The sequence below is a fragment of the Mustela putorius genome, unplaced genomic scaffold (assembly GCF_011764305.1).
Source record: "Mustela putorius furo isolate JIRA1106 unplaced genomic scaffold, ASM1176430v1.1 tig00003834_pilon_pilon_pilon, whole genome shotgun sequence".
Taxonomy (NCBI): domain Eukaryota; kingdom Metazoa; phylum Chordata; class Mammalia; order Carnivora; family Mustelidae; genus Mustela; species Mustela putorius.
Window position 1 is genome coordinate 27,096,489 of NW_025421987.1, and position 22,619 is coordinate 27,119,107.

Genomic DNA, 22,619 nt, shown 5'->3' on the forward strand with positions numbered 1-22,619 from the left:
CAAAAAACCCTTGCTGACAAGAGGGTTCTGTGTGGCCTTAAGCACTTGTTAGTCTACTTCTGCTAGATCCCCCTAAAACCAAAGTGTAAGAAGGTGACTTGGTTTCTTTTTTTATTTTTTTGCTCCCTTCCCCACCTTCTTGCTTATCTGAACATTTATACTTTGACCCTGTTAACGATACCCTCCCTTTCTTCTTTATGACGCTCAGTTATCTTCTCTTCCCATGATTCAAATCTCTTTTTTTCATATTCTCATTCAGTGAAGGATGAGGAAATAGCAGCAAGAGCACATACCTTTCATTAGTTGATTCAAACTGCATCCTGCCTGATTAACCTAAAAAGTCCTAAGAAATGAGGAATTCTGCCTGATAGATCACTGAGAGGAGGAATTATTTTTTATGTTTCAGAATCATTTCTGATTCACCTTCTTGGCTCAAGAAGAAAGACACTAGTTGTTTTTTTACCAGGGGTAGATTTGTGGCTTCCATGGCTTCCGGCCGAGCGTGTGACCTCAAGGTGCTAGTGGCCATTGTGTGTGGACTGCTGACGACCATTGTTTTGGGACTGGGCATCTGGACGACTGTGATTAGAATCCAGAAAGGTAATATTGTTTATGGTTAACTATGTTATGTTTATCTTTAACTTGTTATGTTGAACTCAAGTCAAGAGAAGGTATTGAGCCTCTGTCCCTGACACCTAAAGCACCGGTACTACAAATAGCCATGTCTGGGCTGAGGCTGCCCACCAAGGTATAATGTGTGAACTATGACAGGCAAGGGTGTTGAACTACAACAGGCTAGCCACATGGATGGCTAGCACATAGTAGCACACACATGACTATGAATATGTTTGTGTGAGTGGGCAGGGTGAGGAATTACCTACTATAATTAGCCACTTCTTGCTCTTTTAACTCCTGACTGGATACCAGCTTAATTAAGGTCATTAAGAACACATGTGTGGGTTTGTGTAGCTAAATCCAAGAAAGATAAATAATTATGGACACACACAGATGGACGCACATAATCAAACATGTGCAGAATGGAATTTCATCTCAAGAAGAAAGTTTAGAAATGTTCTCACTAGGATCATAAATAAAATCTTATGGTTTGTGCACAAAGTTCTCACTCTCCAAGTGTGAAAAATGACTTGAAAATGAAGATTACTTAGAAAATGATTTTTTCTGGTTGTTCAACAAATATTTGTTAGTAAATGGCTATGTGCTAGAGCTGACCCTGGAAGGTGGGAGGGGGAGCAGTGGTATGTAAAACGATGATGTTAGCGGAACCCCCCCAAGAAACTCACAACAAAGACTTTTTATGACCCCAGAGCTGGTTCCCTTGGGCAGCACAAGTTCTCCATAAAGGGATTCAAAGCTGGGTGTGCTGAGTATTCCCTTCTGAAACAAACAGAGACAGACTCTAATAAAACCGAATAAATATGGGTAAATAAACCCATCTGCAGAGCAGAAAGGGGGGTGATCTGCCCTCTGAGAAGGTAACTGAGGAGGACAGAAGGTTGGGAGAGCAGACAGAAGTCCAACGGATAGCTGCAAAGATCCACTGTTGAGGACAAAAGAAGGGATCTGATTGTCCTTCCCTCTCCCCACCCCTCAGAACATTCATTTACAAAATATTGTACTAACAGGATTTGGATAATTAGCATGAGAAAATTTGCCAGAACAAAAACAATACAATTTAAACTTGAGAAAATGTGTTTTTGGTTTGCTTATTTCTTTATTTGTTGGTTTAAGTTTTGTTTACAGTTAAAAAATTTATGAACTAGAGGTTTCACCCTAGTTAAGGCTGCTAAATTTGTAAGACTTTATTTAAAGAGTATATTTTCAAGGAATCTTTCTTTCCTTCCTCTCTCCCTCGTTTCCATTATATGACATCTACTTTAAAAGGGAAATTTGTGGTGAGTAATAAAGGACACAGGTACAATAGAACCATTAAAATAAGGACCAACATGTAAAACATTATAAGGAAGAAAACAGAGGGAGTTGCTAAAAACAAACACAAAACATAATCCCTGAGACATATCCCTGAACTTCCTGAGGGCTAAGACTTCAAATGAAGCATAATAAGCAATAAAAAAAAAAAAAAAACAACAACCCTTGTTTAACCCTTTTGTTTAACAGTAAAAGCATATCAGCTCCTCAAAAAAGAGATAAATGTATTCTTGCTCTGAATTTTTCTTAAAAAATGTTTTATTTGATTGTAATTGACATACAATGTTACATTATTATATTAGCTTCAGGTGTACAAATGATTTGACAAGTTTATGATTTATGCTTATTTCATTTAATCCTAACAACTACCTTTGAGGCAGTTATTACTATATCCATGAAATTGTTGGGGAAAAGGCTCAGAAAACGTTGTCAAACTTACTTAGCTAGAGAGTATTGGGTCTGGATTTAAATCTAGATTATTCTGACTTTAGTTCCTTCCTTTTCACTCCCGCATATTCTGTCTTCCTAGAGGGATGACAAGGGTAACTCAATCAATGAATTTGTCTCTCTTTCCTTTTTTTTTTTTTTTTTGAGGCAACTTTGCCCCAAAACCTTAATTCATAAAGATAAGCAATAACCAGTAGAATGTTTTGCTAGGCAAGGTTAAGCACTTTGGTAAGTCACGTTGTTTGTCTTCAAGTCAATAAGATCTACATTATTAATGCTGCTTATAAAATGTAGATTAATATGTTCACTTTTCAGGTTTTCTGAGTCTTTAAATGGTGTTTATAGACTTTTGGAGTAACTGCTAGAACTTTGCCACATTCTTTTAGGTCTTGCCAAAATACTTCCCTCAGCTTCGCAAAATTATATGATTATCTAGTCTAGAACAGTGAAAGATATTCAGACTGCATTGCCTGGAAAACTGCTCATGTTCTAACAGCTTTCCTCCTGGTGAATGCCTTTAATGGAAAGATTTCTCACATTCACATAAGCCCCAATATCTACTGGCCATCAAACAAGCCATGAATGAACTTATCTTTAATTATCCTAAGTATAATTATTCCTTTTTTAAAATGAATCATTCATTTAAATATCAAACAAGTGGTTCAAGACATAACCTCTAGAATGCCAGTGATCTTTTGTGTAGTATAGAAAAGCTGTTTATTCTCCTCCTCCTGCTTAATAAGGCCTCTGGTGAAAGGTCATGGTTAAAGCCCTAGTGCAGATGAAATTGATAGCATTTCATGGAAGCAGACAGGACTTCTTTCAGAATTGCCAGAATAATATTTGGCATTTTTATACCACTGATGAAAACATTAAATAATAATGATCTTTTTTTTTTTTTTTCCACCAAAGCATCACAATGAGATACATTGTCAGGTATAACACTTTCTCCATCTAGGCTTTCAGGAATAAGATATCCTATGCTTCTCAAGTTTTATTTGGTAAAGAAATTTTTCAAAACTATTGATGACTCTTGCAATTTCCAAAAGGAGCTCTAGACTTGTAGAACTTCTATGATGATGTCAGTTTACTGGAACACTCTTCATCCAGAGTTTCACATGGCTGTCTCCTTGATGATAGAGGTCTCAGGTGAAATGTCACCTCCTCCGAGAGGCCTTTTCTACCCACTCAGTCTAAGGTTGTCATCTATTTTCTCTCTTTCATGTGTACTTTGTTCATGGCTTTTATCATCTGATAATCTCTCACTTAATTCTACTTGTTTGCTCAATGGCTCTCCATGCCTAGAATAAAAGCCCCAAGAAAGCAGTGAACTGACTTATTATTCTGCATTCCCTGCACCAAGCAGAGTACTTGGAATATAGTTGCCAATACATAGCTGATGAGCAAATGAAAAAAAATCACATGAAAACAAGAAACTGGACTAAACATTGTCAAATAGTTGCCTTCAGAAATGAAAGAATATTGCTACCAATTCCTTGTAATTTGTGTCAAAATGTTAAGATAAATGTTATTATGGATTTGTTTTCAGCAGTTAAGTAACCACCATTTTAGTTTTCTTCCTCTGTTCTAAGCCATGCAACACTCTAACCATTTCCAGAACTTGGGCTTCATTAAGATCTCTCCAGTTGTGTATGGCCTCTTTTGTTTGGCTGTGTGATCAGCAGTCTTGTAGGATGCTTTCATGTTGGAGCAAATCCAAGTTTTGCCAGAACTCTAATCTTTTCACATTCAGCATTTTATCAAATAATATGCACCCTGAGTAATGTGTTTTCAGAAAGGACAACAATAAGGTGTTCTATCTCTGTTGCATTTGTGTTCCCAGTAGCAATGTAACCTTGTAATTCAAGAAGCAGCATGGCTTTTTGGTCCAAACATACTTGATGAAAGTAAAATGAAATAAAATTAAGTTTCATTGTACATCTTTCTCTTGACACTTTTCAACTTGAACTAGGCCTGATATAAACATAGACAGATGTCCATAATCATAATGTAGGGGATTTTTCCTCAACTCTTAGGGAGAATAGCTTTTCATAACATATTAGCATTGATGACAATGCCTTCTTGAACCATATCCTGTTTCTCTTCTAGATGATAAAATTCCTCTCTGCCATCCTGAGTGCCTTTCCAACCCTATTCCAGATGCTCTGACCTTCATTTCCTATCACAGGATTCACTTAAGCTTCAGGCCAACAAGAGACTTTAGTAGGCTGTAATATTCCCAAACCCTAAGGTCAAACTTCATAGCATTGAAATTCTTGCACCGTAGGAAATGCAGATTGTGCGGAAATGTCAAGGAGAGTATACGGATTCTCAGAAAACAATTTGTACACAGATGCTTGACTTCTGTTTTACTCAGTTACAGTACTACTGATTCTCAGAAAACAATTTGTACACAGATGCTTGACTTCTGTTTTACTCAGTTACAGTACTTCCTCAGGAGGCAAACTTGATAATAAATCAAACTCATGGAACTGCTCCTGGAGTACAGTTTGCATTTGGGGATTCAAAAAAAAAAAAAAGGTCCAGGTAGAAAAGGTTGGGTTTTAGACAGCTATAGCGGTATTTAGTCTTAATCTCTCTTCTGCTGCTTTACCAGTCTCCCTTCTCACTTCCCCATGTAACCACTCTCTAAATTAAACCAAACCAAACCAAACCAAAACAAAACAAATAAATCAATTGCTATGAAAGGGAAGGGAGTTGTTTTGGAAGGAATAAGTTTTGTTATGTAATTGGCTGAGGGACATGAATTATTTTAACATCACTGACGTTCAAATTGCTGATCCCGTTTTCAAAGTCACTTTCTTAAATTAAGAGGCTAAACCCTTGGCTTAGTGGATTTTTTCTTGATTTACAGGTATTAGTTTTCCTTAAAATTCTGAATACAACCACCACCCATAGATCTTTTGATAATATATTTCTTGAAGAACATTTGGTAGAAAATATGGTGGTTAGGAGTGTGCACATTGAGAATCGGGGTGGGGGGGAACTACAGAAGTAGAAAGAAAGAAAAAGTTCTAGATCCTGACTGCCTTGTTGAAACACAAATGTCACCACTTACCAACGGAATAAATCTGAGCAAGTTATTCAACATTTCTGCACTTCAGATTTCCTACTATGGGAGCAATAATATACCTAACTTACAGAGCTGTCATTAAATAATTTAATGAGTTAATTACAAGTTTAAGATGACATATAGGACACTATAAGCACTCAACAAATGTTAAATCCTTTTTTTAATTTATGAATTTTTAGATAATTTAGTGCATAGTTTTTTTTTAAATTTAAAAAATTTTTTTAGTGCATAGTTTTCTCCATTCCCTGATTATACCTTGAATAGATGCTGTTGACTTAGATTGGACCTTTGGATTGAAACTCAGCTTTTCAAACTGAAGGCTCAACTGATTGATTTATTTAAAAATATTTTTAAAGATTTATTTATTTCTATTTGAGAGATAGAGAGGGAAAGCTCGTGCACATGGGGGAAAGGGAGAGTGAATGGGAGAGGGAGTCTCCCAGGCAGCGTGGAGTCTGGGGCGGGGCTGGATCTCTCCACCCTGAGTTTGTGACCTGAGCTGACTGACCTGCGTGGAAACCAAGAGTCATGCAGCTCCAAGGGAACCACCCAGGGGCCCCTCAACTGATCAGTTTAAAACAGAAACAGTTCTATGAACTACTATATCATCCTGCATTTAAAAAATATTTATACTATGCTACATCATCAGGGAAAAATTTTATTAAAATACGTAACCACTTTATTGAAATATGTAACCATGTAGGTATCTTTGAATAACTTTTACCTTAGGAAAAAACGAAATCTTACGTATTTTGTTTGTTTAAAACTTTTAGTGTTCCTTTTCACAACGGAGTAACTTTCCTAAATATTGTCTTCTCATTTAAAAGGAATCTTCTTCCTCATCCAAATGTTTCAAATTCCTGGTCTGGGACAAATGACAGATGCCAAGATGTTAAAACCCTAAGAATTGAGCCTTCTGATGGAATTTCTTTGACTAAGGAAAGATATTTTTAATCTTGCACTTAATTAAACTAAACTTTTCACAGCAGATTCTAATTTGTCTAGGAGAGGAAATGAAATTCATGTCTTCCATTTGGAAGTTTTAGTATTTTATGCTACTTTCTCAGGCAGCATGAAGTGTTTTACATTATGTTCTGCATTTAACTGTCCATGTTGTGTGGTAAAGATATTGAAAATAGGGCTAATATTTCTGGAAATATTACTTATTGTAATTTGAGAAAATGTAGGGAAATATTAATATTATACTGGTGTTATAAAAGAAAAATACGACTATTAAACATATTTCAGTGTGTTGATCCTCAAGTAACTTGAAGCTGATGTCTACCCTCTGTGTTTCCCTGTGGTAAAGGCAGTACTATTAGAAGAGGGTGGAAGCACTTAGTGCTGAAGGGATCTGAGTAAATCCACTCAGCTATCAATTAGTTACTAGTCTGGAACAAGTTAGTCTTTATATAGAAGATAGGCTTTATGTAGAATGGGGATGTCGGGCTAATGAATAGCTAATGTCATTTTTATGAGTCCATAGTTTTAAAAACTAGTTAAATGAAAGAAACAAAGCTCTTATTCTTTCTGGTTCTGATTTTTTCTTTACTTAAAATACAGAGGTTTAAAAATACCAACACTATCCTTTATTATAGTTTGTGGGTAATTTAGGTATTTCAGTGGACAGGGTCTTGAACTGTGGAGCAAAAGGTGTTAAAATTGTGATTATGACAGAGGAATGGTAACTCAGCCTGGGCTTGATACCCTCAACCAAAATGCGAATGCCAAAGAGGCCAGTCAGCAAATATTTGTTGAGTACCATCTATGCATCTGTCCTCGGACTAGACCTGGAGATAAAAGAAATAAAATAAAAGAAAGTCAATTCTAAGGAAGGCTGTTTGGCGGTAATGAAAAGAACAACCTAATGGAACGGAAATTAAAAACAAAACAAAACAGGAGCTGACATCAACAAAACCAAAAGCTAGGGGTGCCTGGGTGGCTCAGTCAATTAATTATTCACCTTCAGCTCAGGTCACCATCCCAGGGTCCTGGAATCAAGCCAGGCATTCAGCCTCAGGCTCCCTGCTCCGTGGGGAACCTGCTTCTCCCTCTGCCTGCTGTTCTTCCTGCTTGTACACTCTCACTCTTTCTCTGACAAATAAATAAAATCTTTAAAAAAGTAAAGAAAAGAAAAGAAACCAAAAGCTAGTTTTTTTAAAAGATAAATTTAAGTAGGTAAATATCTGGTGAGATTTGTCAAGACAAAAAGGCATAATTAAGCAATATGTACAAAAATAAAGGGGTCACAACACAGGTACGATAACAAAGATTTGAGCAAAAGTCAGGTGGGAATCCCCACCTGGGGCCTGCGTCTCCCCTTCCAGGCTTTGCTGGTTGCATCTGGGTCCTCTGCTGGACTTCCATGAGTTGTGGGTGCTTCCCTCTCACCCCAAGGTTGGCCTCTCAGGGGACAGCAGCACATTCCCTGAGGGGTGGCCATTCATGGCTTGGTGGTGTGATCTGGGGTGTCTGCAGGTATGAGCACAAAGCATCCTGGGAGTGGGACTGAGACAGGTTGGGGAGAAAGGGGGCAGATGCAGCTGGGGCTTCTTGCCACATTCTGATTTAGAACTCCAAGAAATCCACAGTTCCTAAATTCGAACTGGCCTTCCAGGTCCTTATGAAGGTATGTTTATCATGGCATTAGAATCAAGCACGTAGACTTTATTTGGCAGCCTAGCTTAATTTATAAGTTTTACATTTGTTTTTATATAATGGTATATGGATCTTCATTGTGTTTGTCCCAGACTCTGCATATAGTTGCCTTGCTAGTGAAAATTCAGATTAGTATAATCCTTAAGGGATAAGCTGGAAATAACTGTCAGAATGACAAAAGTGTACTCTTTGGCTCAGAATTCCAATTCTGGGAATGTATTCTCTAGATTAATTTGTACAATTGCAAGATAGAATATGTACAGGGCAGTTTTGGAACAGCAAATGAGAACAACACAAGTGTCCATCAATAAGGGGTCAGTTAAATAGATCAGTTAGGGTATTTCCATACAATGGCCTATAATACAATTGTAAAAGGAGACGCGGAAGTTCTCTACGAACTGTAGCGGAAAGATTTTCAACATTCTTTGTTAATTGCAAGAGCAAGCTACAGAAAAGAGAGGAAGAAAATAAGACTATAGATTCATATTGCTTGTACTGAAAAAAGAAAGATTGGGAAAAAATGAATAGTTGTGTATATTTAGGGATGAGAGCAAGGTTATATACTTTTGTATGTTATGTTTATTTTCCAACTCTGTGAATGTATTACCTATTAAAATATATAATAAGTCAGTGATTAAGAAAACCTAATAAGGGGCGTCTGCGTGGCTTAGTTTAGCCTCTGCCTTCAGCCCAGGTCATGATCTCAGGGTCCTGGGATCAAGCCCCACATCAGGCTCTCTGCTCAGTAGGAGCCTGCTCCCCCTCCCTACCACCTCTCTATCTACTTGTGATCTCTCTCTCTCTGTCAAAATAAATAAATAAATAAATAAATTCTTAAAAAAAAAAAAGACCCTAATAAAATAATAAGCAAATACCAAGGCAAACCTTACCCTAGCTAATATAAAAATTTTGGCCAGGTGGAAATTTTCTAAAAAAACCATAAATATATATGTTTTTTCTAAAAAAAATATATATATATATGTACATATATATTTTTATACACACACACACACACACAAGACCAAATTTACTCCCAAAAGTAGGGAAAAAAAGCTATATAGAACTGCAACAATTTAAGTAATTGAATTAAGAGTAAAAAACAAAACAAAACTGCATGCAAATGCTGTATATAGATTATGTTACATATAATAATAGTATGAATAGTATGAAATATGTTGCAAAAGATAAATGATGATTTCACTATAGGATTACCTCTGGGTATGGAGGAAAAATAATGTTGACAGAAAGGAGTACAATGATTTTTAGTTCTTTCTGTAAAGTTTTATTACATTTTTTAAAAAAAATCTGAAGCAAATCTGAGAGAAAGTTACTATCTTTTAAAACTGGCTTTGGGTAGTGGGGGATGTTTTATACTCTGTATGTTGTATATTTGAAGCATTCTACAATTTAAAAAGATTCGGGTATTCCCCCTTGGTTACACAGAGAAGTTTGTCACATAACAATTACAATTAAATCTCTCTTGGTAGAGCTTAAGATCTTTGAGGTCTGGATATGTATCTTTTTTTTTTTTTATACTAAGAGACTTTATTTTTTGAGAAGTTTTAGGCTACAGTAAAATTAAGCAGAAATACAGAGTTCCCATTTCTTCCCTCTCTCATCAACCCTTCCCCTCCATATCTTTCTTTATTCTTAATATCTTACACTAGTGGGTTGCTTTTGTTCTAATTAATAAGCCAATATCAATACATTATTAATTAAAATGCATTTTATATTAGGGTTCATTCTTTGTACTTTAGAGTTTTGTGGATTTTGACCAGTACATGACGGCATGAATCCACTGTTACAGCTTCCTACAGAATAGTTCATTGCCCTGAAAATTCCCTGGGCTTCACCTATTCATACCTTCCCCTCTCTCCCAAACCCCTGATCTTTTTACTGTCTCTATAGTTTTGCCTTTTCCAGAGTATCATATCTGGAAGGATACAGCATGTAGCCTTTTCAGCGTTCTGAAAGCTTCTTTCACTTTAAATGTATTTAAGATTCCTCCATATCTTTAGGGGTGTCATAGCTCATCTTTTTTTACGGCTAAATAATATTCCATTGTTTGGATAGACCACAGCTTTTTTTTTTTTTAATCCATTTACCTATTGAAGGACATCTTGTTTGCTTCCAGTTTTTGATAATTGCTTATTCAGCTGCTGTAAACATTTATGTGTAGCTTTCTGTGTGGACATAAGTGTCTGCTTATTTGAGTAAATACCTAGAAGTGTGGTTGATGGGTTGTGTGGTAGAATCATGTGTAGCTATATAAGAAACTACTAACCTGTCTTCCAAACTGGCTGTACCACTTTGCATTCCCACCAGCAGTGATGAAAGCCCTGGTTGCTCCACAACCCGGCTGGCATTCGATGTTTACAGTGTTTTGGATTTTAGCCGTTCAATAGGTGTGTAGTGTTATTTTATTGTTGTTTTAATTTGCACTTCCCTGATGACATGTGATGTTGAGCATATTTTCATATGTTTATTTGCCGTCGGTATATCTTCTTTGGTGAGCTGTCTGTTCAGATAATTGCTTGCTTTCTTACTGTTGAATTTTAAGAGTTCTTTGTGTATTTTTATTTTAAAGATTTTATTTATTTATTTATTTATTTATTTATTTATTTGACAGACAGAGATCACAAGTAGGCAGAGAGGCAGGCAGAGAGAGAGAAGGAAGCAGGCTTCCCGCTGAGCAGAGAGCCAGATGTGCGGCTCCATCCCAGGACCCTGAGATCATGACCTGAGCCAAAGGCAGAGGCTTTAACCTATTGAGCTACCTAGGTGCCCTAAGAGTTCTTTGTGTATTTCGGATACCAGTCCTTTATCAGATACATGATTTAGAAATATTTTTTCCCATTCTGTGTCTTATTCTTTATTTCTCTTAACAATGTGTTTTGTAGACCAGAAGTTTTTCATTTTGAGGAAGTTCCACTTATTTATTGTATTTATCCTTTTTTTCCTTCATGGATTGTACTCTTTGTGTTATATCTAAAAAGTTGTCATCAAACTGAATGTCACTTGGATTTTCTCCTGTATTTTCTTTTCAAAGTTTTATAGTTTTGCATTTTACATTTAGATTTATGACTTATTTTCAGTTATATTTTTTGAGAAAGCTATAAGTCTGAGTCTGGATTTATTTTTTCACATGTGTCTGTCTAATTTTCTCTGCAACATTTATTGAAAGGACTATCCTTTCTCCATTGAGTTGCCCTTACTTCTTTGTCAAAGATCGGTTGACTTTATCTGCATCAGTCTGTTTTGGGCACTCTATTATGCTCCAATGATCTATTTGTCTCTTTTTTGACAATACAAGAGTGTCTTGATTATTGTAGGTTTCAGAATGTCTTGAAGTTACATATTCTGTATTTCAGCTTTGTTCTTCTTTAATTGTGTTGGCTATTCTAGGACTTTGACATTTTCATATAAACTTTAGTTTTTTTATATTCACAAAATAATTTTCTTGGATTTTGATTGGAATTGCATTAAATCTATAAATCAAGCTGTGAAAAATTGAAAATCTAAACAATAATAAGTTTTCCTATACATGAGCATGGAATATCTCTCTACTTATTTAGAATTTATTTGATTTCTTTTATTAGACGTTTATAGTTTTCCTCGTATAGATTTTGTACATATTTGGTTAGATTTATATTCATATATTTCTTTTTTTTGGTGTTAATGTAAATGATACCATTTATGCTTTAAAATCCAAGTCTAATTTACTTTTGCATATTAACCTTGTATCTCAAAATTTGCTGTAATTGTTTATCAATTCCAGAAGTTTTTTTGGTGAATCTTTGAGATTTCTTACAGAGATAATTATGTCATCTCTGAATAAAGACTTTTATTTCTTTCTCCCAATCTGAAATACATTTTATTTCCTTTTCTTGTCTTACTACATTAGTTATGACTTCCAGTGTATTGTTGAATAAGAGTGGTGGGAAGGGAAATCCTTGCCATGTTCTCATCTTAGGGGAAAGCATCTAATTTCTCACCATTAATTATGACATTGGGTTTATGATTTTTGTAGATGTTCTGTATCAAGCTGATACAGTTCCCCTGTGTTTCCTATTTGCTAAGAATTTTTAACATGAATGGAAATTGGATTCTGTTGAATCCATTTTCTGTATCCATTGATGTGATCATGTGATTTTTCTTTTTCAGCCTGTTATGATAATTTACATTAATTGACTTAAAAATGGATTTAAGTTCTAGTTAGTTAATATGCAGTGTAATATTGGTTTCAGGAGTAGAATTCAGTGATTTGTCATTTACATACCACACTCAGTGCTCATTACAAGACCCTCTTTAATACATATCACCAATCAAGCCATCCCCCACCCACCTCCCTTCATCAACCCTCAGTTTGTTCTCTATCATTAAGAGTCTCTTATTGTTACATTAATCGATTCTTGAATGTTGAGCTAGCTTTGCATACCTGGAATAAATCCAAGTTTATCATGGTATCTAATTCTTTCTATATATTGTTGGGTTTGGTTTGCTAATATTTTGTTGAGGAATTTTGCCTTTATATTCATGTGAGATATTGTTAGGTAGTTTTTCTTTCTTGTAATGCTTTTGTCTGATTTTGGTATTAGAGTCACACTGGCCTCATAGAATGAGTTAGGAAGTGTTGTTTCTGCTTTTTTTTTTTCCTAGAAGAGAGTGTTAAATATTGATATCGGTTTTTCCTTACATGTTTGGTAGGATTCACCAGTAAACCCATCTAGGGCCTGGGGCCTTTTTTTGGAAGGTTATTGATTCAGTTTCTTTATCAATATAGGCCTATTTCAGAGATCTGTTTCTCCTTTTGTGAGTTCAGTAGAGTCTGTCCTTCAAGGAATTGTTCAGTTTCATTTAAGTTATCAAATCTGTGGGCATAGAACTATTCATAATATTCCTTTATTATTCTTTTAATGTTCATGAGGCCAATAGTGATGACCCTTTTTCATATCTGATATTAGTAATTCGTGCCTTCTATTTTTTCATGGTTAGACTGGCTAGAGATTTATCAATTTTAATGATCTTTCCAACTAAGCATCTTTTGGTTTCATTGATTTTCTCTATTAACTTCTGGTTTTCAACATCATTGATTTTTGCTCTGATTTTTCATTGTTTGTTTCCTTTTTCTTCCTTTAAACTTATTTGGCTCTTCTTTTTAGTTTCCCAAGGTAGAAACTTAGATGATAATTCTAGATCTTTCTTCTTTTTTTTTTAAATACATACATTCAGTGCTATAAATTTCCCTCTAAGTATTGCTTTCGCTGCATCTCACTTTCATTTTCATTTAGTGAAAAATACTTTAAAAAGCTTTCTTGAGATTTGTTTAACCCACTTACCATTTAGAAGTGTGTTGTTTAATCTCCAGATATTTGGGGTATTTTCCAGCTATCTTTCTATTGTTGATTTCTAGTTTAATTCCATCTTGGTTTGAAAATGTTTTCAAACTCAGAATAATTTCTATTCTTTGAAATTTGTTTAGATGTATTTTATGGTACCTGAATGTAGTTTATCTCAGTGACTACTCCATGGGTGCTTGAGAAGAATGTGTATTCTAACATCGTTGGATGAAGTATACTATAATTTATTGTCAAATAGATCTAGTTAGTTGATGGTGCTTTCAGTTCAACTTTATTTTTATTGATTTTCTGATTGCTGGATCTGTCCATTACTAAGAACGGATGTTTAAGTCTCGGACTATAATAGCAAATTTATCTGTTTTTCTTTCTGTCAGATTTGGTTCACTTATTTTGACACTATATCTTTTGGTATACACATATCAAGATTGTTAGTTCTTGGAGAGTTAGCCCACTTATCATTAAGAAAGAAATGTCCTTTATCTCTAATGACTTTCCTTGCTCTGAAATCTGCTTTGTGTGAAGTTAATATAGCTTCTCTAACTTTCCCTTAATTAGTATTGTCATGGTATATCTTTCTCTATTTTTCTTTTAAACTATCTGTGTCCTTTGATATAAAGTGGGTTTGTTATAGACAACATATAGTTGTGTCTTGTTCTTTATTCACTGTATAGTATCCTTATTATAATATTTGTCAGTGTTTTTAATGTTCTTTTCTTTGTTTGTTCCATTGCTATTGTCTTTTTCTGCCTTATCTGGTTTTTATTGAGCATTTTATATAATTCTGCTTTCTCTCCTCTCTTGTCATATGCTTTATATTTAAAAAAATTTGGGGTGGTTAATCTAGAGTTTGTAATATACATTTACAACTAATCTAAGCCTGGGGTGCCTGGATGGCTCAGTTGCTTAAGCACCCAACTCTCGATTTCAGTTCAGGTCATGATCTCAGGGTTGTGAGATAGAGCCCTGCACTGGCCCTGCACTCAGCATGGAGTCTGCTTGAGATTCTCTCTCCCTCTGTTTCTCCCCTCACTTTCGTGTTCTCTCTCTATATATAAATAAATAGATAAACCTTAAAAAAAAAAACCAACTAATCTAAGTCCACTTTCTAGTAACAATATATGGCCTAATGAATAGTACCAGGCCCTCATTATATGGTGTTCCCAATTCCTCCTTCTCTTCCCTTATAATATATTTTTGCCATTTATTTCATTTTTCCATAAGCTATAATCACCTCATCTATCATTGCTATTATTATTTTAAATAAGCATCATTAAGAATGAAAAAGATTTTATTTACTTTCATTTATTCCTTTTCTAATGTTCTTCTTTTCTTACATAGATTTAAGTTTCTGGCCTATATCATTTCCTTCTCCTAAAGGGATTTTTAAAATTTCTTGCAAACTCCTTCAATTTTTGTTTGAGGGTCTTTATTTCTCATTTGCTTTTAAAGGATAATAATTCCTTGGATACAGAATTCTTTATTGGTGTTTTTTTTCTTTCAACACTGAATATTTCACTATACTCTTTTATTTTCTGCCTGGTTTCTGAGGAGCATTCCAATGTAATTAATTCTTATACTTGTTTCTCTGCAGATAAGTTTTCTCTCCCCTAATCCTTCTTTTGAAATTTTCTCTTTGTCTTTGATTTTCTGTAGTTTGAATAGAATGTGCTTAAGTGTAGTTTGTTTGGTTTGGTTTGGTTTGGTTTGGTTTTGACATTTATCCTAGTTGGTGTTCTCTGAGATTCCTAGATCTGTGATTTGGTGTCTATCATTTATTTCGGAATATTTTCAGACAATAAAACTTCAAATATTTTGGGGCACCTAGGTGGCTCAGTCGGGTAAGTGGATGCCTTTGGCTCAGGTCATGATCTCTGGGTCCTGATATTGAGCCCCACATTGGGTTCCCTGCTCAGTGGGGAGTCTGCTTCTCCCTCTCCCTCTGTTGCTGTCCCAACTTGTGGTTATGTGCACACACACACTCTCTCGAATAAATTAACAAAATCTTATATACACAAACAAAAAAACAAACAAACTTCAAATATTTCTTCTATTCCTTCTTCCCTTTCCTGTCCTTCTGGTATTCCCATTAGATGTATGTTACACCTTTGTCCCATAGTTCTCAGATATTCCATTATAATTTTCATTCTTGTTTTCTCATTGTTTTTATTTTTTTAAAACTTTATTTATTTTTAAATTTAAATACAATTAATTGACATATAATGTATTATTAGTTTCAGATGTAGAGTTCAATGATTCATCAGTCCTACATAACATCTAGTGTTCATTACATCATATGCCCTCCTTAAGGTCCATCACCCAATTATCCCATGCCCCTAACCCCCTCCCCCCATCAACACTTGGTTTATTTCCTGTGATTAAGAGTGTCTTATGGTTTGTCTCCCTCTCTGATTTTGTCTTTGTTTTTAGTTTAGAAAGTTTCTGATGACATTTTTTTGAGCTCAGTGATTCTTTCCTTGGACTTGTCCAGTCTACTGATGAACCTGTCAAAGACATTCTTCACTTCTGTTTTTTGGTTTCTAGTATTTCTTTTGGTTCTTTCTTAGAACTTCCATCTCATAAATTACTCACTTGTTCTTGCGTGTTGTATACTTTTTTCATTGGACCTCCTAGCATATTAACCATCATTATTTCAAATCTCTGGTCTGATAATTCCAAAATATCTGCCACATACAAGTCTGTCCTCATGCTTGGTATGTCTATTCAGGCTGTGTTTTTGCCTTTTAACATGATTTGTACTTTTCTGGTTAAAAGTCAGACATGATGTATTATGTAAAAGGAATTGAAGTTTTATGTTTATCTGGCTAAAATTTAGGTGGTGTTCACTGTGTGCTGTAGCTGCAGGTGTTCTTTGCCAGTCAGTCACCCCACCCCTCGCCCCTCCCCCCTGGGCAAGCACTGTTCTGATTTTATCACCATAGATTAGTTTCGCTATTTTTGAACCTTATATTTACAAAATTAAATAGTATTTACTCTTGTATGTCTGAATACTTTTTTAAATGTAATGTTCTCCAGATTGATTTATGTTGTTGTGTTTATTGCTTTTTATTGCTAAATAATCATATTCTACTATATGAATACACATAATTTGTTTATTCAGTTGATGAAATTTTTTAAAAAGATTTATTTATTTATTTTTAGAGAGAGAGTGTTTGGGGTAGAGTGTGAAAGAGAGAGAGAGAGAGGAAGGGAGAGAAGCAGACTCCCTGCTGAGTGTAGAGCCCAATACTGGGCTCAATCCCAAGATCCTGAGATCATACCCTGAACCAAAAATTAAGAGTTGGACACTTAACCAACTAAGCCACTCAGTTGCTAACATGAATAAAACTTCCAGGGTTGGGTTCCCTGGAAGAAAAATTCTGAATTGAAGATTCATCTGCATCAAATTTTCAACAAGTGCTGTTGGGATCAATACTTGTAGGGTTGGGGGCTTGGTTATGGAGTCAGAATTGGGTAGAAGGAGACCCAAGACAGCTGAAGTTGAGAAAGCCCTCCAGTGTTGATGTCTGTATTAGTTATCTATTGCTGCAGAACAAATTACCCCAAAACTTGGTGACTTAAAATGAAAATTGTCATTTTAATATCTTTCATAGTTTTTCTGAACCCAGAATTTGGAAGCAGCATGCCTGGGTGGTTCTGGATTAGGATCTTCCATAAAGTGGCCCTCACAAGGCTACTGGAGCTGGGATCATCTTGAGATTTCTTCAGTTATGTGTGGTGCCCAGACAAGGGAAACTCAAAAACTTGGAACAGCTGAAAGTCCTTAGTCTTCTCTCTCTGTGTAGTTTCTCCTCTTGATATCTCTAGCCTAGAGGCTTCAGAGTAGCTGGATTTCTTATGTGATACTTGCAGGTTCAGATCTCCCAAGGTATAGATCCTGAGTGATAGAGAGTTAGATAGAAGACAAATCATCTTTTGTGATCTAGACTGGAAGTCACATCATTACTGCCAATCTGTTAGTCAGGGCAGATAAAAAAGTCCGCTCAAGTCAAGGAGAGCGAACACAAACTCCATCTTCCAGCGGAGAAGAGTCATCATCATATTATAAGAAGAGTATGAGAGATGAGATATGTAGTGTAGATGTCTTTGGAAAATGTGATCTTTGAGGCCTTGAGTCAGGGAGATAAAACTTTATTCTCTGGCTTTGACCAGCCATGGCACATATCATGAGGATCTTGGATGTACGATTCTCTTTAGTTGAGAGCAATTCTAGAAAAGGACTCAGATAAGTGTTCTCAGTTGCCAAAATTCACAAAAGCTGGAGGAATGAATACTTCAAACATGAAGGGAAGGATTTAAGTGGCACACAATAGCAATATTTCTAGAACCTGCATTCTCGTATAAATCCTTTTGTGGACATGTATTTCCATTTATTGTGCATATTTATCTAGAAGTAGAATTTCTGTGTCATAGATAGGTATATCTTTAGTTTTCTTTCCAATTGAATTGCCTTGGCATTTGTTTTTTTTTTTTGTTTGTTTGATTTTTTTTTAAAGCTTTTACTTATTTATTTATTTAACAGAGGAGGAGAGAGCACAAGCAGTGGGAGCAGCAGGCAGAGGGAGAGGGAGAAGCAGTTACCGCACTGAGCAGGGAGCCCAATATAGGGCTTGGTCCAAGGACCCTTGGAATTATGACCTGAGCTGAAAGCAGATGCTTAATGACTGAATGACCCAAGCGCTCCTGCTTTGGAGCTTTTGTTTTGTTTTGTTTTTAAATCACATGACTAGATATGTTGTATCTATAGTTAAGCCTTGAACCACGTGAGGGTGGGAGGTGCAAGCCTATTACACTGCTTAGCACATGTTCTCTCTCTCTCAAAAAAAGAAAAAAATTTATAAAAGAGAAAAGTTTAAAAAAATGTGTATAACTTTTGACTCCTTCCAAACTTAACTACTAACAGCCTACTGTAGGCCAGAACACTTACTAATAACAAATGTAAAGGTTAACAGATATTTTATGTGGTATATGTATTATATACTGTATTCTTACCATAAAGTAAGCTAGACAAAAAAAAAAAATGTTGAGAAAATCATTAGGAGAAGATCAGTTTGTTCTCTGTAGTTAAGTCTGTTTCTGGTTTGGCTCTCTTTTTTCCACCTTTCTTTTTTTTTTTAAGAAACAAAAAGTCCCAGTGTGCCCAGCTTAAAATAACTTGGTCATGAGATCCTTACAATCCTGTTCCAGGCATGCTTCCTGAATCTGTTGACACCTAACTTCCTTAGAGTCGTTGCTTCAGATCTGCTCCCTGTTTAAGTGGCCTTCCTTGCCTTCTACCCTCAGTCACTTCCCATCTCCCTTGAAGTATCTTTTTAAAACACATACCTTGTTTTAATCTCTCTCTAGACTCTTACAGGACTAAATCTCCTTAGCTTAGTCTATAAACCCACTCACAATCAGTTTGTGTCCTGCTTCTCCACATAGAACCAGTATTCCTGATTTGTTCAACTTTGCCATGTTCCTTGGACATACCATAACTTTATGTATTTTTGTGGTTTTGCACTTTGTATCCTGCTAATTTGGGGCTATCCCTTTTTATCTGGATTTTCTAGATTAAGTCTTCAAATCTGATTCAGATACCACCTCTTCTGGAAAGACTTCCCTAGATAAATTACCTCTGTCCTCAACATTTCTCTTCTGTGTTCTTATAGCATTTACAAATCTGCATGCTGACTTAGTTGGCCAGTATATCTCTTCATCCATCCATCCATCCAGCCAGCCAGCCATCTATCTCATCTGTATAATCTGTTTTCCCCAGTAGATCCTAATCTCCTTGATCAAAGTATTGTGTCTTCCAAATATAGTTTTTTGGTCTTCATAATTTCTCATAAGCATTATATATCCTATGTAGATTCTCAATGTATATTTTTGTTGATGATAATCTTACAAATAGTATTTCTCCAGTGGTACTCGAAGTAATTGTTTTACATATAGAAATTAAGGGCCACAGACCCAGAAGAGAAAGTAATTAGCCAGTTTAAGTACTATTCTATTTTTGTTGTTTTTTTTTTTAGAACTCTCAACCTCCTCACCCAGCATCCCTATGGAGTTCTGCAGGAATGGTGGAACCTGGGAAAATGGAAGGTGCATTTGTCCAGACTTATGGAAAGGTTGGAGATGTACAATTGGTAAGTTATTTGAGATGGTACTAGGTACTAGGTACTGGTACAATGAGGTTTAGGTGACTTAGGTTAATAAGGACAGTAGGAAAGCTCCTTGAAGTTTCTGTTAATGATTTAGTAACAATGGGTTTAATGATGGTGGCTTTAAGATGTGATTGTTAGTTTAATAGTAAAAGTGGAGTGTTCTTTTTGGGCTACTTTCTTATATGTTCAATACCCCCAGTATATTTCCCAGCTATCAAGTTTCTCTGTAAACTGAAAGATGTTTTTCCTTCTGGTTCTAGTGTCTCCTTCAGGGCAATGGGTGGTATGGTTCCCTCCACTTTTTTCAGTTGGTGATACATTATATTTCCCCATTTCAAATATCACAATTCTATCATATTTAACTTTTCTGAAATCAAGGTACATCTTTCCATCCAAGTATACATTTAGATGAAGTTTTTGTGTTTTCATCTTTTTTCTGGATGAGATGTTATTAAATTAGTGGTTTGACTTCAGACTGTCCTCGCTCAGAATCAATGTTCAAAGCCATTTCTTTTTTATTATTTATTTATTTGCCATTTCTTTTTTTAATTGAAGTAGAGTTGTCACACAATGTTTCGTTAGTTTCAGGTGTACAACAAGTCATTCAACAACTGCTCATCACAAGTGTAGTGAGCATCTGTCACCATACAACACTGTTACAATTCCACTGACTCCATTCTGTGTGCTGTACCTTTCATTCCCATGACATATTTATTCTATAAGTGGAAGCGTGTATCTCCCACTCCCCTCACTCATTTCACCAATTCCCCCCACCCTCTTCCCTCTGGCAACCACCTATCTGTTCTCTGCATTTATGAAAATGTTTCTGTTTTTTGTTTATTCATTTGTTTTGTTTTTTATATTCCACATATAAGTGAAATAATATGGTATTTTCTTTTTCTGTCTGACTTATTTCACTTAGCATAATACCCTCTAAGTCTATCTGTCTTGTTGCAAGTGGCAAGGTCTTATTTTTTTAAAATGGCTGGGTAATAATCATATATGTATACACACAGATTATATCTATATCTATATCTATATATATACTTAATGGACACTTAGGTTGCTTTTATGTCTTGGATATTGTAAATAATGTTTCAAAGCTGCACCTTCATCTGCAATCTGCAGTATACTTCCCAATACTCTGTCACTTTATGCTGGATGCTTAGGATCCAGAGCCTTAGAAATATCCTCCTATAATTTCCTATACTTCTACAAGCGAGTATTTCTCAAATGCTCCATGACTTTGGCCTTTTGCTTTGACCCACCTCCTCATGATGCCTTTTGGTACTATGGGTTCTTTACCTTTAGTTGTCAAGATTTCAACTAATCTGATTTCACTATCCTTTCTGATGTGTTAGTGATCACATCCCACCTCTACTAGGTTATATATACTAGAACCCATTATCTATCACACTAGTTTTTCTAATAGTATCAACTCAACCAGATTAAAAAAAATATAAAGTTCCAGTGAGTCAGTGATTCCTAAAGCCTTCTATTAGCCTTCAAATTATACCAAATAGGTTTTGAACTTTAATTTTTATCTAGTTTGAAATTTTAAAAAGAAAAGTATAATTTATGATGAAAAATTTATTTTCTTTTCATGATAGCTAATTTCTGTGAAAACAGTACCTATGGGATTTTTACTTTTGATAGAATTCCAGCGGGAAAATATGGATCTTCTCAACAAAGATGTGATAAGAACACTTCAAATGGTATGTGTTTTTCCAAACATCTTCTATTTAAGCATATGAATCGCTATGTGGGGTCATACCTATCATCCCTCCAACTAGTATTAAGTCCCTGGAGGAGGTATCAAAGAAGGTTTTGTGGAAGGGTTTGGCTCCCTTTCATTATGCCCATGTTCAAAGTTTAGGATGCAACTTCATATAATTCTAATTCCCCTAAAAACTGTAATATGGATCAGTTACAAATTCCTTTTAATTCTTCTTCCACTGGTTTATTTTCCCAGTTTCATTTATGTCCTAGAATTTGAGCATATTAATATCTGATCATTGAGTCATATAATTTGTCTGAATTTTAAACATTAACTATAGATTCGTACCATATCTACTTTCAGACTTCAACTTTCTTTTTTCTTTATTTTTTTTAAAGATTTTATTTATTTATTTGACAGACAGAAATCACAAGTAGGCTGAGAGGCAGGCAGAGAGAGAGAGAGAGAGGAGGAAGCAGGTTCCCTGCTGAGCAGAGAGCCCGATGCGGGACTCGATCCCGGGACCCTGAGATCATGACCTGAGCCGAAGGCAGCGGCTTAACCCACTGAGCCACCCAGGCGCCCCTCAGACTTCAACTTTCTAAGTAGAGATGCTCAGTTAAATTTGTCCACACTTGGTCATTCTTCATCCCCTTAGTCATTTTAGTTATCCATCTTGAAACATTCTCCAGGTTCATCATACCTTCCTTGAGTCATGACAACCTTGCTTGCATAGAGACATTCTAAGAATAAAGGAGCAAATAACATTTTTAAACTTCAAATATGCTCCCTGATGATATACAGGATCTTGATGACTTATTTCAATGCTGTACTGGGTAATACTTTCTGAGAGTAGTCCTTAAAAATGCACAGATTCCTTTCCTGACAGCTTAGAGCCCATTATGCTGTATCATTTTTCCCTTAATGTTTAATCTGAACTTTGTTTGCATTGACCTTCATTTGACCAGTCCTCATACTTCTCACATCTCCCTGCAAGATACCATGATTTCCTGCAGCACAGAATATCTCAATAATACTGCTAATTCTAGATTAGCAGTGAAAACGTTTGATAGACCTTCTGTCAGTAATAACCCGGGGGAGAATTTCACTTTTTATTTAGAGATTTATTTTTGTGTTTGTTATGCTCTCTTTGAAACACTTCCTTACAGGTATTGGCCTTTCCAATTGTGTTTCTTTATCTTATTTATTCTAAGAGATTATGTACACTAGTA

At 35.5% G+C, this 22,619-nt stretch overlaps 1 protein-coding gene across 1 annotated transcript in view; it reads left to right on the forward strand.

Annotated features, from left to right (window-relative positions):
- Nucleotides 1-275: 275 nt before the first annotated feature.
- Nucleotides 276-22,619, forward strand: part of ADGRG7 (adhesion G protein-coupled receptor G7) — a 78,524-nt gene continuing 56,180 nt past the window's right edge. Inside the window, exons 1-3 of the mRNA XM_004771944.3 lie at nucleotides 276-600; nucleotides 19,539-19,652; nucleotides 21,281-21,385. Of these exons, the coding sequence (XP_004772001.1) occupies nucleotides 486-600; nucleotides 19,539-19,652; nucleotides 21,281-21,385 (334 nt within the window). The 5' untranslated portion in view covers nucleotides 276-485. The remainder of the gene's footprint in view (nucleotides 601-19,538; nucleotides 19,653-21,280; nucleotides 21,386-22,619) is intronic.